This window comes from Tasmannia lanceolata, unplaced genomic scaffold (assembly GCF_043159265.1).
Source record: "Tasmannia lanceolata isolate RefF3 unplaced genomic scaffold, GAP_Taslan_0.1 ptg000012l, whole genome shotgun sequence".
Taxonomy (NCBI): Eukaryota; Viridiplantae; Streptophyta; class Magnoliopsida; order Canellales; family Winteraceae; genus Tasmannia; species Tasmannia lanceolata.
Genome location: NW_027518689.1, coordinates 37,372,057 through 37,388,366, shown reverse-complemented (window position 1 = coordinate 37,388,366; position 16,310 = coordinate 37,372,057). Strand labels below are relative to the sequence as shown.

Sequence of the window (16,310 nt, the reverse complement as noted above, 5' to 3'; positions counted from 1 at the left end):
TACAAATTAGGGAGTTAGAGTTTTATTAGGAGTCTTCTTTATTTTAGCCAATCATAGCAAAGTTTTAGTTTTAGTACAACTACGAAATTAGAGTTGTAATCATTTAGAGATTTGTTTAAAGATTTTTTTTCCATTTATTTTTGGATTCCTAGATTAGCTAGGATTTGGGCCATGAAAATTCTATAAAGGCCATGCATTGTAAACTGTTGCAACCTTTTTTATTATGAAATAAATTATGCTTTAGATAGAAATTTCTACCAATTTGTCCCTCGAACTTGTTCTTGTCCAAAAGCCAAGAACTTGTTCAATGTTCTTCTTCAAGCTTCCAGTGTCGCTATCCGTCCCTGCATTAGTTATGAAAGAACTTAATCGTAGAAAGTGAGATGTTGATTATGAACGTCTATGCTGGGGGGACTACTAAGGTAGTAGGCCAAAAATATTGGCACTACCATGTTTTGATAATTGCACTAACACACATTGTCTTTTATTATTTAAACAGCTGTTAAAGATTATTACAGTCCCCTAACAGCTCTAGCTAATTAAAAAAGAAAAGACAAGCCGAGTTTGGGCAATTGTTAAACAATGGCATCGCAAATATCAATAGCCTATATATTGGAAAAGATACTGGAAAATAGATGTTTTGGCATTTTTTCAATAAAAATAAAATGCAGGATACAATTTTGGGCCCTACCATGGTTCGGACCTAGGACTATGACCAGAGACGGAGATTTTTGCTGATTTTTTTTGCCACTCTATAATTTCCAAACGTAATCTTGTCCGCCCCCTTGGATTTTGCCGAAATGTTTGCCTCTCTTAATTTCCAAACGTAATCTTGCCCGCCCCCTTGGATTTCTTAGAAAATTAATTAGGTATTTAAGGGATTCCACCCTGTTTCCAAAAACAGCTATTTTTGTGGCATTTTTAAAGCATTTAAGATCTTCATCTCTACCGTTCATTCTAAATTTCAACACCTAATATGTCTAAGCCTCTAGGGTCCAAAAGCAAGATACATTTGGAGTAGGGAGGAAGGGGAGATATATATTTAAAGGGAGAAAAATAAGTGTATAACTGTGTCCATTTTTTATGGTGTGGGAGGGAGTAAAGTCCATTAATTTTTCAAAAAGTAAGTTCGGCCCACTTCATAGGATGATCCAAACTGTTCATTTGTTGGGCCATAACTTCAATAACTTGTACCTGTAAATCATCTCCATAAGATGACCCTAGCCCTCTAATTGGTAGAGGGACCGCACATTATGGAAAATTTTATAAATCCGAGGGTTAGGATCATCCTATCGAGATGATTTACGGGGTACAACTTATTTACATTGTGGCCAAATCCAACAGATAAATAGTTTGAATCATCTTATGAAGTGGGCTCACTATACTTTTTGAAAAATACTGGACTTTAACCTCAGACGCCGTAAAAAATCTCCCCTTGTTCTAACTATGAACCCTATTTCCATATTCCAATTTTATTTAATTTTTTATCAAAAAAATGTTATAAAATTGAAGCCCCAGTTGATTATTATAATACACAAATAAACAAGAGAAAAAAGAGTGTTTTCATCACTAAATGGGGTTGAGAACGAAATTTTTTTTTAAAAATTAAGAGCAATTTGATTTGAAATTTATGTCAACCTTTGATATTTTTTTCACTAACCACCATCCTCGCCCCCTCCTTAGAGCAAATTCCTGGCTCCGTCCCTGACTATGACAAGATATGATTAGCTCATGACCTATGATAATGTTGCCGTTAAGCAATCGGCCTCATTACACTCTGTTGCATCCACACAAAGCCAGTGGTGGTTGCTCTTTTGGCTGCAACCACGGTTCATGGTTCCCCTACCTTCCGTGGGGCCCACTTCTCCATTCCATCCACTCGTGGCACACATGAATGATTGGTCACCGTTTCGACTCTTCTCACACCTAAATCGTATTCACCAAAGATCAATCCCTCTTGAGATATTTTCTCTTTTCGCTTTCTTCTCCGGAAAAATCATTAGGCTACAGCTTTTCCGCATGAATTCGTGGAATTATTACCCCCCCCCCCCCCCCCCCCCCCCCCCCCCTCTTCCTCATTTTACTCCTTTCTAAATGGCTTATAGGAGTTCTTATATAAATTATAATGCTAAAAGTACAATTCCTATTAGGCTCGTTCCTAACAAACGATAAGATTCAATCGTGCTCCAATCGTGCCCGTCTTTGTGATAAGATTCATTGGTCCCAAACAATTTATGCCAAACGATTGTGAGTCGAAAACCAATTATTAAACTCAGAAAGAGAAGAACTCAAGAAGATCTAATATGTTCTTACTCTACCAGTTATCTCTCACATGTTTCACCATGTAATTAGCTGTCCGATCGTTTTAAATGAGTTTAGAACGGAATGTGATAGGTATCGGGTTGCACTTCTTCCCCATTTTTTCGGATCCATTTTTTCCAAAAAAATGGTCTCAGATCTATCCTCTTTGCAAAAATACCGATCTTCGTTTCATTGAAAGTAGTCATGGGCTTAAATCAGAAACAATACACTATATCCTCCAATTCTTCAATGCTATCCCATGCCCACAGGGGCGATGCTAGAAATTTTGCACAAGGGGGGCAAAAATTATAGTAATTTTTTTTCTCCAAACAAAAGAAAGCACTATTATAGTTCCAAAAAAATACCCCTCATATGTTCATTGTTATATCCCTAAAAGGACGGGGGGCATATTTTTTTAGAAGGAAGGGAAAAACCCTCACTTGGGAAGAGCAAAAGATATCTTTTAGAAGGGATATAAAAATGGTAAAATTAAAATTTTAAACTTATTTGTACTCGGGATTCTATTGGCCATAATACGCTTTGCTGGTTTAACTTCTCTACCTACGATTGATACATCGGTAAAGAAATCGGTCAAAATAATCGGCCATGATCCATTCTTTAATGAGCTTTTCTCGTTATAGCGTTATTCTTGACGGGTATTGACGGAGTAAATATAGTTACTTGAGATTTCTATGTTATCACGTGTCAATTTGTTGGGGTTTATTTGAGTCAACAAAAAAAACCCTCTCTAACGAGATTATATATGGCGGCCGCCCCGCATCGTTTGGCTGATCCAAACCATTAATTTTTTAGTCTTACGTAGATGTAGACAGGGTGTATCCCAAAAAAATTTCTCCAGCTGTTCATTCGAACCCTCACCCTCTATTATGTGCAGATTTCTATACTGTTCGGAGGGTTAGGATCATCTAATGGAGAAGATATTTTGGGGCACATCTTATATACATCAAGGCCCAACAAATGAACGGTTTAGATCACCCAAATAATGTGGGCCTGGGCTGCACCCTCATACATGACCGGTCATCATATATAATCTCCTCATTTTTTTTTCCCAAAAAATTAAGAGAGGCAATTGTCCCCCCTTCCCTTTCATGTGCCATCGCCCCTGCATGCCCACCTAGGAAACCTCCTAATCTAGACCATTGGTTGCCCCAAAATAATCCCTTAGAATCCTCTTAAAAGTTTCACATGTCGTCAAGCTTCTAAAAAGATTTCCAAAAAAGTAGGGCATGATCTCCCATAATCTTCACCTCCTACTTATTCTCCAAAAAAGGTTCCTAAGAAGCGTAAAAGTCTCCTACGAAACTTTTTCACCGGCCCACTTTGACTTTCTATACATTTTAGTCATTAATCACAAATTCACAACCCTTTACATAATCTCTCTCTTATTTTTTTTTTTCAGTTAGGAAACCTCTTTTCCTATTGGTCAAAATTTTAAATGGAAAGATAGTTATTAAATTTTGGAAAAAAATTATGCACAGCTATTTTGATTACAACACTCCTACAAGTCTCTTTTTTGATAATGGCACCACATTCAAGCTTTAGAATCACCCCCACCCCCTCCCCCGCCGCTGCGGTTTTGATAAAGAAAAAAATTCGAGTAAGCAGCGAGTAGGGACCTTGTGGAAATATATATATATATATATGAGGAAAAGGATTATACGGTCGAGCGTTTGTAAAATTCGTGCGGTAGAGTGAAAAATGTCATTGGGCCCACGCAAATCGTCGCGCGTCGAAATAAAGAAAACAAAGCCCAAAACCCCTTTCTACAGACAAGAGAAGAAGAGAAAAATCAAAAACCCCTTTCTACTGTGAGAAGAGGAAAACCCAAAACTCCTTCTCCGACTGTACTCTCTCTCTATCTGACGCGGCTCGTCCTTCTCCGGCGGGCGCCACCTCCTTCTCCGACGGGCGCCACCGGCTTCAACTCGCAGGTATGTTGTTTTCCATTTGTTTGGGTATAAAGAAAACAAAACCCAAAACCCCTTTCTACAGACAAGAGGAGAACAGAAAAACCCAAAACCCCTTTCTACTGTGAGAAGAGGAAAACCCAAAACCTCCTTCTCCGACTCTACTCTCTCTCTATCTGACGCGGCTCGTCCTTCTCCGGCGGGCGCCACCTCCTTCTCCGACGGGCGCCACCGGCTTCAACTCACAGGTATGTTGTTTTCCATTTTTTTGGGTATAAAGAAAACAAAACCCAAAACCCCTTTCTACAGACAAGAGGAGAAGAGAAAAACCCAAAACCCCTTTCTACTGTGAGAAGAGGAAAACCCAAAACCTCCTTCTCGGACTCTACTCTCTCTCTCTCCGACTCTACTCTCTCTCTCTCCGACGCTGCTCGTCCTTCTCCGGCGGGCGCCACCGGATTCTCGTAAAAGCGACAAGATCTGATCTCAATTTCCCTTTCTTGGACCTTCAAAAGGGATCGATCTTTACTGTTCTTTAATCCCAGGTAAGTCTGGCTATTTTCTGATCTATTTTCGATTATGTCTTTTTTCTAGGGTTCTTATTTTTGTCGCATTAGATCTGCATGTGTCTCTATCATTTTTTTTTAAACGCTAAATTATTGAATACTGGTGAGTTTCAAAAGAAAAAATATATTGATACTGGTGTTCTATATTTATCGGATTTTATGCAGGTGAGTGTCCGTGTTAGAGACAAGGCAGTACATTCAGTGAAGAGTATGGAGGACCTCGGTTGTATGAAATTGTTTGTAAATACTAAATACCATGAGTTTGAAGGAGGAATTGGGTTCTCTGCGGAGCTCTATCGGGCATTTCAACAAGCAATCAACGACATATAAATACATCTAAATGTTTTTTTTTTTTTTTTTTTTTTTCTGTTATGAGGGTATTTTGCTTGTTTTGGTATTTTGACGTCCATATGTTTCAATCATCATGAGTTGGTTTGGAAATTTGCACATTATTATCATGGCCAACTAGAAATTCATTTGCTCCAGTGGTTTTGGGGAAAAGGTAATGGGGATGGCCTTACTAGTAAATTTCTCATTTATGTTTTGCTTCATGTGGTCTAAGTAAATTTCTCTAGCCGTTAAAATTCTTAGGCCCTGTTCGTTTGATATTATGACAACCGATTGTCAGCCTCCAACCTATTTTTGGGCTCAAAATTAACTGACAATCGGTTGCCACAATCCCAAAACGAGTAGGGCCTAAATGTGGGCATTTTTCTGTCAAATACACCTTGATTGCTTGTTTTGTTGCCATCCAGGATGGATTCAACCTACATTCTCTACTCTCTTTTTTTTTTTTTTGGTTCTTTCTCACGGTCGTTTACTCTTCCACCAGCGGAAAATTGATGGAAACCACCCACCTTACTTTGCATTTCTTGTGACTATTCTTAATACAGCCATTCTTAAACATGGACTCCTCAAAGTAGTTTTGTAAGTACTCAGTTATTTGGTATTTACTCATCAAACCACTAAAAAGAAAGTAGCATTGTAATGAACCAAGGGCACCCATTTTTGTAATACAAACACTAAAACCATTCGGCTGTCAGAGCAAGAACACAAAGAACCCACAGTTGAGCATAAGCTGTTTCAAGAAGGTTCAACATGACTCAGTTTCAGTGCATGAGAAACTACATAAAACTACCCAACAAAACACTAGAAGGGAGTCAAAAGGTTTATTGGACAATACCACACTTCCGAAAATAGCATAAATTGCATCCATCGATGGAATTGTGTCAATGCAACCGACTAAGAAAAATCAACAAAATCAGCTATAGAAAGATGTCTAAAAATAATTCACTTTTGAACAGAATGTAAAATGGAATACAAGGTCAAAGGAATCTAGAATTCCATCATATGCCACAATAAACACATAAATTAACTTTCTACATAAACATAACTGAGTTATTCCATTTTGATATCATCCTACAGAATAAAGCCTTCCTTCACCAAATTCGGGCTCTTCAAATGTGATGCATGTGGGTGTGACTTGAAACAGTTATTTTCCAGCTTTGAGTTGCGCACCTGGTTCATTGGCAATGATTCGCAGTTTGGTGGCGAATCAGCATTTGACAGATACCTGTTCCATTAAAGTGAACAGTTCTGCTCCAATGCATTCTAAGCTAACAATGCAGTATAGCAACAACAGAGGGGAAAAGGGAAGAGAACATGACAGCATCAACAGATCAAATTGTTACCCTTGGCAAGGAAACATCCAGTTAGAACTTGCATGCTTTTGACACGTCTTCACCCTGTGATCGTTGTAAACGAATTGAGCAAGAGTAGTCTTCATCCTTTGTTTAGCCCTTTCAGCTCTCACCATGCTCTGAACAAACCCACCCTGCAGAAAACATTTCCTCAAATTGCAAAACCAACACAAAATGATGGACCCAAAAATGTCCATCATGTGGTGAAGGAAGATTTTCTTATAATGGTGATTCTTGACATGGAAGCATACACAGCTAAAGAAAGCAAATAGAAATGTAAGGACCATATAATCATCAAATACCAGTGGCAGAAGTCATCATTCCATCATCTTTCAAAAAAAAAAAAAAAATCATCATTCCATCACAACAAAATAAATGTTTGGTTCAAACATGATGAAATGTCCTTCAACACAATATTAAAGGTGATGCCCATGATGATGTTCCAAATATAGGGTGGATCAACAGTAAACCCACAAATTAAAATTCACAACATTAAGAGATAGGAACATGTAAATTTTTTAGGAACATGTATAAATCTTTCTTTTCTAAATTTACTTCTCTCCTGGGACGGGGATACGAGTATCAACAGCCAAACATAAATTTTATGGACCAGGCAGCATCATCATCAGCTCCTCTTCTCAAATGAGTGTTGTTGGGTTCACAAAGCGAAGGAAATTTTTCAAAAAACCATCAAAATAATGGTGAAGGTTTGGTAAGTGGTGGAAAGGGTGGGTTGACCAGAGATTTTTTGGGACTTGAGGGCTTGCCTGTTGGAGAGAGGGAGAGAGAACAAGAAAAACCCTAGAATAGAACTAAACCCAAAGAAAAAAAAACAAGAAAAAAGACATACCTGTTGGAGAGAGGGAGAGAGAACTTCGCGGGAGTCGGAGAGAGGAAGAGAGCCGGCCAGAGTCGGAGAGAGGGCGAGAGACCTTGCAGATTTTTTGGGTTTTTTTTCCCTCGCATCTGCTACTGTCGTGGAAGATGAGTTTTTTTTCCCTCACATCTGCTACTGTCGGCGAAGGTGGGTTTTTTTGGGGCCGGCCGGAATCGGAGAGAGAGCGAGAGAATCTGCAGATTTTTTGGGTTTCCTTTCCCTCGCAGAAGCTACTGTCGTGGAAGATGGGGTTTTTTTGGGTTTTTTTTCCCCTCCCATCTGCCACTGTATACGAAGGTGTGTTATTTTGGGTTTTCAATCGCACGGTGGGCCCCAAATTTCGACCAATGAAAACACGATTTAAAACTCTTCCGCACCAAAGTTACAGACGGTTGAGCGTACAATCCTTTTCCTCTATATATATATATATATATATATATATATATATATATATATATATATATGAGAAAATGGTTCCTACACACATGTGTAGATAAGTTATCTACACACTAGCTTAAAATACAGTGGGGGCCACATTATTTGGGTGATCCAAACCATTCATTTTTTAGGCCCTCTCATAGATAGGATGTCCACAAAAAATTAGATCCATAGGATCATCCTAACCATTCGAACCCTGGAGGCAAAAAATGGACTAATTTGTGAAGGTTTAAAGACATCCATTTTACCTCCACAAATCGTAGGGTTGGGATGATCCTATGGATCTGATTTTTTGTAGACACCCTATCTATGTGAGGGCCTTTAAAATGGATGGCTTGGATCACCCAAACAATGTGGGCCCCGACTGCATTTTAAGCTAGTGTGTAGAGAACTCTCTATACATATGTGTAGGAACCGTTTTCTATATATATATAGGAAAAAAAAGAAATTCTTTGAAAGAAAATGTCCAAAGTTAGTAGTTTTCATTTTTACCTTCAAACAGTCAGATTTTTCAAGTTTGGAAATTTTTGTACGAATCATTTCCATTTTTAGTCGGTTGCACGGGTCTGCAACTAGTTAGAAAAGTAATTAAGAATGTGAAGTGTAATGCAGTTCAAACATAAGAGGCCGTGATATCAATTAAAAAAGTGTTTAGCTGGTAGGTTCAATTCTTGAATCACGATTTTAGGTGGGACAGTGCAATGGACTCGACATGATTAACAATTTAAGTATTGTTAAAGCTAATTAATTTTAAGAATTCCGGTAGTGATGCCTTGTAGCTTTTCATGTTGCATTCCTCGTTTACCCTTTTTTTTTTTTTTAATCTTTGGAAGAAAGTGAGAATTGGGCCATTCAGGGAAAAACAAGTGAGAATTGGGCTTGGCTGCGTTGACGTCCGTATTGGACTATTAGTCTATTAGGTAAAAGAGAATAGGCCTTGCTGCCTTAGAATAGGGTCACCATAAATACCAAACCTACGTGTTCCATGATCCGGTTCGCAAGATCCGTTTTGCGGATTTTTTAGTCCTATATTGCCAAAAATATAGGGAGCAATTTCCAATTTCCAAAAGGATGTTTTGCAAAAGAATTCTTCTAGGGAAATGTTATCAGCACTCCTCACTTTATTAAAAGTACGGTATTACCAGCACCATAGGATGATCCAAACCGTCCATTAGATGGGCCACATCCTAAATAGATTCTGCATTAAAAAACGTTTCCATAGGTTGATCCTAACCCTCCAATTTGAATTTTAGAGGGTTGATCCTAACCCTCTATAGATCGGAGGGTTAGGATCAAGCTATAGAAATAATTTTTGGGGCACAACCTATTTAGGTTGTGACCCTTCTAATGGACGGTTTGGATCATCCTATGGTGCGGGCCATACCGTACTTTTAATAAAGTGAGAGTGCCTTCATCAAAATACAGTAGTGCTGATAACATTTCCCATTTATTCTTCTACTTTCCCTAATGGGAGATGATATTTTCACCTATGCATTCGCCCCACTTATAACGTGAACAGTGGGCAACTTTAACGCTTTTTGACGTCAAATCACGTTGGTGGCGTGGGGGAGGGGGGAGGGATGGGTACTGAATGGGGGGTGAAAATATCATCGCCCTTCACTCATTATTTGAGTGAATTTTGCAAAGGGAGATGATATTTTCACCCCCCATTATAAGGGGGTTGTGCAAGTACTGCAGGCTGGTGAAAATATCATCACCCTTTTGCAAATCCAGTCATGCCAAGTTGCCATCTGTTTGTGACCAAAGTACCTGTGGTAGATTTTTTTTTCCTCATAAAATAAGCGAAATTTATAATATATACTAAGTAAGTAACTAAAATAAGCATCTTTCTTTCCTTTGCCATTCCTTTTTGGCTTTTTACAAGAATTTTTTTATAGTGGATTTTTTACACCTCATGCATAGGTGAGGCACATCATTTTACAACATAAGTTAAGGCTCATCATTTTAATACAATGAATAGCATTAGTGGCCCCACCATTTTACACACGAGTGGGACCACTATCTCCACCCAAATCTATGCATACGATGAGTCCCATGCACCAATTCTACTCAAACCCAAGGATTAGGTGGGGCCCATAATTTATGATTTTTTTTGGATATATTATTATAAGAGATTAGCTAGGAAAACGGGATCCCGTTTATTTTCCAAACAGAATCCCATTTTCAAACTGTTTTCCTTCTTATAACTTGCTAAGGTCTGTTTGGATGCACCAAGAAGTAGAAAATTAAAATAAAATGACACATTTTCCATTTTCTAACCGTGTTTGGTTGCCAATTGCAAGCCGTTTCGCACTGTTTGACTTTCCTTTCAATCGAGAGAAAAGGGAAAGTAAAGAACTGGGAATCCATATTCCTTTCCTTGAAGATCATGCACCAATAGAAATGCTTCTCTCTCCACCAATCTACTTGATAAATACTTCATCTTATTTTTTGAATGATTTAAAGCCCTTTTGATCCTTACGCCTTGTGCCCTTGTTTAGAACTAGCAATTAACCTCCTCACACTTAACAACTACTTGAGTTTATCATAGTCCCTTTCTTCTTATTATTTTCTTAAAATGGCAAAACTACCCTCCTCTAAGCCATGTGGCGTGTAAGGATTTGTTCGTCTCTCCCCTTGGTTATGCAGCTGGTAGCTGGTTTCCTTAGTAGTAGTCTTAACCACAATCATATCATTTATTCATTTCCTTCTGAGGCCTGTTCGTTTCAGATTGTGGCAGCCAATTGTGAGCCCCCAACCAATTATCGGACTCAAAATTAAACGTAATGTTGACTCCAATAATCGGCTTGGAGCTGACAATCGGTTGTCACAGTCTGATGAGTAGACTAGAGATCAGTTATACACAAAGTTTCAGTGTATAGTTCTCTCGTGACAGTAGCAACGGCTATAGATTTTCCTCTAAAACGAAGGATAGACGGATAAACCCTTGTGTGATAAAACTCAGAGAAACATGCATTCAACATCCCTTCGATTCTCAAAGTCCCTTCTTCCCACTATGAAGAGATTCCAACACAAACCCAAGTTCATTTCTTCATCAAACACCTCAAATCCCTTCCCATCTTTCGGTTTTCTCCTCTCTCCTCTCTCCATTTCAACCATTGGCATGTCGCCTTCAATATCTCGAAAGCTGTTTGTGAAATGCAGCTCGGAAGAGAGAGAATCAATGGGCATGAGGGATCTTGTGTCGGGACTGGTTGATAAGCAAGTTCAAGATCTGATGAACAGAGAAGAGAACAGGGTTCTGTTTGATGGATTGGAAAAGGCAACGCAGAGAGTGGAAATGGCAAGAAAGGAGCTCGCTGAGATCGAAAGACAGGAAAAGGAAGCTTCCCAATTGAAAGATTACGTCGGCCAGCTCGAGAACAGAACCTCTGAGGTCGGTCACCCCTTTTTTCGCTTTTTATCTTAAGAGGAAATCTTGTGAAGTGATAATGTATCTGCTACATATTTTAATTTATTGGCAATCTGGGCTACTGATTTGTTTTCTTATTGCACTTTATTAGCGTTAAGAAGCGCTAAACACTAAGCCCTTAAATCAACAATTTGGATTGTGAAGAATAATGTTTGATTTTACTGTTGTTAGAAGCAAGGATTGAAATCAAGGGAAAATTTTAAATATCCACAAGTCTATATAGTTTTTTCTTTCTTTTTCTCTCTACAAAATGACTGGTTTTCAGGAGAATATATTTATACATACATGCATACACCGCTCAACAAAACGTCTATATAAATTGTTGCAACTTTCCTATCAACCAAGCCATAACATATACACCCTTACCAGTAACAACAGACATTGACATTAGCCATTCTGGAACTTCCTGTGAACTTGTTTCTAATGCTTGGAGTGGAGTTTGAATTGAAACTTATGGTCAAGAACATGCAACTTATGCACGTGTGTACTTTTACATGACAGGAAGTCTGGTATATGAGGCCTGGGCACTAAAAATTCACAAGATGAATTTCACTTCTCTGAACTCATGGAACAATCTGCTTCCTCAAACATGTAGTTAAACCGTTTGAATAATTGAATGGTCTAGTTTCTTGCCTAAGTTGGTTGATTGTAATGCATATCTTGCACTCTAGTCTTTTGGCAATTTGAGCAAAATGCAAAAGGTGGATAAACCCATCCACCCCCCTAAAAGAAATATATCAATTCACTTGGTTTTAAGTAAGTTGGGCTCGTGCAAATAAAATAGCTCTACTAGAAAGGAATGAGATGTCAATATTCTCCCTTTCTGACTAGCCTTAATTAGATTGGTCATTGTTGAGAACATTTTGTTGTACCCTGAAAATGGAGGTAATTGGGTGAACAAGTGCATTCTTCTCATTGTAGGCCTTGAAGGGGTAGTTTAGATTTTAATGAAACACTCTAGAAACATAAAGCATCTTTGTGCACCTTAGAGATGGCCTAGACTATAGGGTCTAATCTAACAGAATTTAGGGATTGGGCATCTAGCTCGATGGTAAAGGCTTTGCTTTCCAACCTAGAGGTCGGAGGTTTGATCCCAGCTTACCTACCAAAAAAAAAAAAAAAATCTAACAGAATTTGATACTCATACTGGTAGGTGATACAGTATGGATACTTGTTGTACATAGGTTGTTGATGGTGACTTTGCCATAGTTGCAAGGGAACCTATGGCAGCCATTGTTGCGAGAGATATGGTGCTGCACACAGTTAATACACCAGTCACAGATGACTTCTATGATGAGTTTACAGCCGGTTTGCATAGTCGACTGCTACACATATGCCATATTCAACAATACGTTGATTTGAGATTGACTGATACTCCACCACACCGCCACCCTTGCAGGGAGAGTTCACATAAGCCAGGACATTAGAGGCGGTAGATTGAGTTTTATGGGATGGCGGACATGAACCGAGAGAGGATCATCTTTATCTTTGATCCAGGTGCACTCATTCCTGAGTGAAACTGATTCGAACTCAAGACCGAGTTCTACTCAAGAAGGGGAGAGTGGTGTAGTGCATCCCCTGGCGCATTGGCTTATTCATTAACTGCATTAGTATAATTGTCATACTAGGAGTCTTCCTTATTAGTCTTTTGTTACTTGGACATGTCCTTTTTTGTCTTTTTACACTTAGCAAGTTATGCCGGTTGTGTTAGTTTGTAAGGAATGTCTATATAGCGCCAATCTCGCTTCATTTTCATTTAGACTTTGATTTGGAGATTTGAGATTTGAGATTTGAGATGAGAGAGAGAGAGAGAGAGAGAGAGTTGCTCTTGTTTGGAGAGTGTGTTGGAGGTCCTTCTCCATTATTGTATCTTGGACATGTCCTTTTTAGTCTTTTTACACTTAGCAAGTTATGCCGGTTGTGTTAGTTTGTAAGGAATGTCTATATAGCGCCAATCTCGCTTCATTTTCATTTAGACTTTGATTTGGAGATGAGAGAGAGAGAGAGAGAGAGAGAGAGAGAGAGAGAGAGAGAGAGAGAGAGAGAGAGAGAGAGAGAGAGAGTTGCTCTTGTTTGGAGAGTGTGTTGGAGGTCCTTCTCCATTATTGTATCTTTTCTTTGAGAAAAAAAAGAATGGAATTCTAGACTAGTGTTCTAGTTTATTTTTCCAGATTTCATCTATAATATCTTGCTGAATGCAAGATCTAAAGCCGTATTTTCTCAGTTCGCTATACGTTCCCGGAGTTCTCGCGTTCCCTTGCTTGAACTAATCAAGAATTCGGAGTTTCTGTTTCAGATCTGCAAAATATTTTCAAGAGATCTAAGTCGCTTCCGCCTTCTGCCACCTGCATTAGTTACCCATTCTGTTGTACCAGGTCTGTTACTGGCACTTTTCATATTTTGCCCATCATAATAGTATGTGTAGATTGTTGTAAAGATTCCATAACTTGTAATAGTGTCGTTAAGTGTTGGGAGAGCATCACCCTGAAGACCTGAACGTTGCGTGTTCGATCCATGCTCGCCGCAACCACATGTCTCACATCAAGAATCATTTAAACCATTCAAAATAATAATAGCAGTAGTAGCATGCAATAAATACTAAAACTCACACAGTTGATAAAACTACAAATTAATTTCATGGTGTGATATTTTAGTCTAACAAAACTAAAGTTAATTTCATAGTGGAGAAGATTTCTAATGATCAAAATCATAAAGCAGATATGGATAGCATGCTACAGATAGGATACTCCTATCTGAGTCTGTGTTCTGGATTTGGGGAAATGCAGTCATATTCGGATATTCCTGAACCTAGTGCCATGCTCCTACAGTCCACATATAAGTAAAACATAAGATAAGGCTGTATGAAAGCTGCACCTTAGTTAGAGTACCATATATTGTGATTGCACAAATTACAAAGTCTACCCTCACGGACTGATAAAACGTGACAGTAATCAGAAGTTATAACATATTGTGATTGCACTAATTACAGAAATACAGCTGTTCAATTGCTAGTTCTGACTTTGGATTCATGGATAATGAGGGCCTGCTCGTGTAATCATTCATTCATTCATTCCTCTCTTTAACTGCCTCATCCTTGAAGATTTCATGGTTCATCAGTACATTGTTTGAGAAAGATAGTGGGTTTATTTATGATATCAATTTTGTTGCCCCTTCAAGATTGCAGAAAGCCAAAGAGAATTGTTAGAAGCAAGAGCTATGGTTGAACAAGCGGAACTGTCTCTATCAAGCACCAGGGGCTGGAACAGGTCTGGTGATAGTTTGGAGAACAATGAAAGCCAGGAGATTGACAAAGATGTAGAGAGGTTGGAATCCATAAAAGCAGCATTTGTTTCTGCTGTAGTTGGCACACTTGCAGGGCTGCCTATTTCCTTCTCTCAAGCCACAGGCATTGCCTCGCTAATACTCCACTTGGGAGTCATCTTCATTAGCTGTGCTTTGTTTGGAGTTACCTTTCGCTACACAATAAGAAGAGACTTAGACAACATTCAGCTTAAAACTGGAACGTCTGCAGCTTTTAGTTTCGTTAAAGGTATTGTTAAATTGTTCTTTTTGTAATTATAGAAGCATACATATTTTGTTACAGGAGGCTTGATTGGTCAACAAATTTAATGTGGGCATCTTAAAATTGAGAAGTAAAAGACATTGCTTGAAAATGCAGGCCTTGCTGAATTGGAGGCCGGAGAGCCTTTGGAATTCAATACCGGCAGTTTCATATCACATGCTATTGATGGAGCAGTGTATGTATCTGAGAATTTTTTTATCTTTATTTTTGCTTCTATTGGTCTGGATTACTGCTTTAAGATGGGATTATTGAGTCCTTTTCCTATCAGAAAATCAGTTTCGCAGTCCAATTTAAGGTGAGGAATCATTTAGTCTGGAGGCCATATATGCTTTTTGAAGGTGGTGACTGATTTGTAAAAAACATATTTTACATTACCATATATAAACATTCAAGTAGCAAACATTCTCGGATATAATGAAAGTATCCTAGAGCTTTATACAGTTAATTGTGATATTCATTTTTTACCTTCGGTGGGTGGTAACATTTTTAATTTTATTGAGAGCATAACCATATGGAAATACATGGAAAACCTTTTAAGTAGTACTTGACATTCTAACGGGAGGTCAAGGTAGGTATAATGTGTGCATGCCAGACTTACTCCATTTTTTAGCACCAGTGGTCTATACTCCATTAGTTCTAGGTGCTATGCTGTGTGCCCTGTTCTTTTTTGTCCCATGGAGGCATAGAGTTCTTGAATGTGTTTGGTTATGCATTTAAAGTACTGCATGTAAATTAACAAAACCATTTGTTTGATTGAGGCTTGCGGCCAATTGGAGTGGTGTGTTAGAGTGCACTAATAATATCTAGCTATCCCTGCATGATTAATCTTTTCATTAAGAACTTAAATATGTTTATTGTGGCATGGAAGATGGAAAAGGTGCTTTAGTATGATGATATCATGTCCTTGGGTAAATTTTGTATATTTTGGTACTTCAATTTTTTCTCATTAATTTGGTAATTAATGTTTATCCATTTCGATGGGGCTTTTGTTTTCTTACTAGATGCCAAGTCTCTAGGCATTTCAAAAGCTTATAAATATGTTTCTAGAAGCATAGCTTCTATGGACGGGTATGCATCTGTCCTTGCATGAGAATGCACATTAGCACCCATATTATCTTGTATTCGTGCTTGTGAGTGCTTGTTTGTTGCATGTTTTTTCTTGTTAGTTTTTTGTTCTCAATTCTTTTCAGGTAAGTATGAAATTTGAACCCTCTTGATCTCAAAAGGGCGGCCCAGTGCACGAGGCTCCCGCCATTGTTTGGAAAACTTTCAGACAAAATAGTCATTTACACTCATCTAAGGTTATTGCTGATCCATATAAAAGGACCTCAAAAACGATTGAATCATATTAGGACTCTATTAATGCCTACTTAAGGGTAAACTGATTAGTTTGGATTATTAATTGCCTGATGCTATGGATCTTTAGCAGTGAACAATAACCTTTCATCACTTCTGCTATGAAAGTCTTCAAATTCAGTTTGGAA

At 38.4% G+C, this 16,310-nt stretch overlaps 1 protein-coding gene and 2 long non-coding RNA genes across 3 annotated transcripts; 2 read left to right on the top strand and 1 right to left on the bottom strand.

The window, feature by feature from the left end:
* The first annotated feature begins 3,968 nt into the window (after nt 1-3,968).
* Nucleotides 3,969-5,301, top strand: LOC143888078 (uncharacterized). The gene is made up of 2 exons (XR_013254475.1): nt 3,969-4,774; nt 4,961-5,301. It is a non-coding gene; the product is annotated as an uncharacterized LOC143888078 (long non-coding RNA).
* A 762-nt stretch (nt 5,302-6,063) lies between these two features.
* Nucleotides 6,064-7,638, bottom strand: LOC143888079 (uncharacterized). The gene is made up of 2 exons (XR_013254476.1): nt 7,346-7,638; nt 6,064-6,629 (listed from the first exon to the last, which is right to left on the bottom strand). It is a non-coding gene; the product is annotated as an uncharacterized LOC143888079 (long non-coding RNA).
* Nucleotides 7,639-10,691: 3,053 nt separating this feature from the next.
* Nucleotides 10,692-15,271, top strand: LOC143888077 (homer protein). The gene is made up of 3 exons (XM_077392372.1): nt 10,692-11,207; nt 14,421-14,793; nt 14,923-15,271. Exons 1-3 carry the CDS (start codon nt 10,782-10,784, stop codon nt 15,123-15,125), a joined length of 1,002 nt encoding a protein of 333 aa, XP_077248487.1. The 5' UTR covers nt 10,692-10,781; the 3' UTR covers nt 15,126-15,271.
* Nucleotides 15,272-16,310: the final 1,039 nt, after the last annotated feature.

What these genes read in the sequence shown, in the direction of transcription:
- LOC143888077 (XM_077392372.1), top strand. Translation starts at nt 10,782, where the DNA reads ATGCATTCAACATCCCTTCGATTCTCAAAGTCCCTTCTTCCCACTATG. An exon ending in TCGAGAACAGAACCTCTGAG is followed by an intron (nt 11,208 to 14,420) that starts GTCGGTCACCCC and finishes TGCCCCTTCAAG; the next exon opens with ATTGCAGAAAGCCAAAGAGA. An exon ending in AGCTTTTAGTTTCGTTAAAG is followed by an intron (nt 14,794 to 14,922) that starts GTATTGTTAAAT and finishes TTGAAAATGCAG; the next exon opens with GCCTTGCTGAATTGGAGGCC.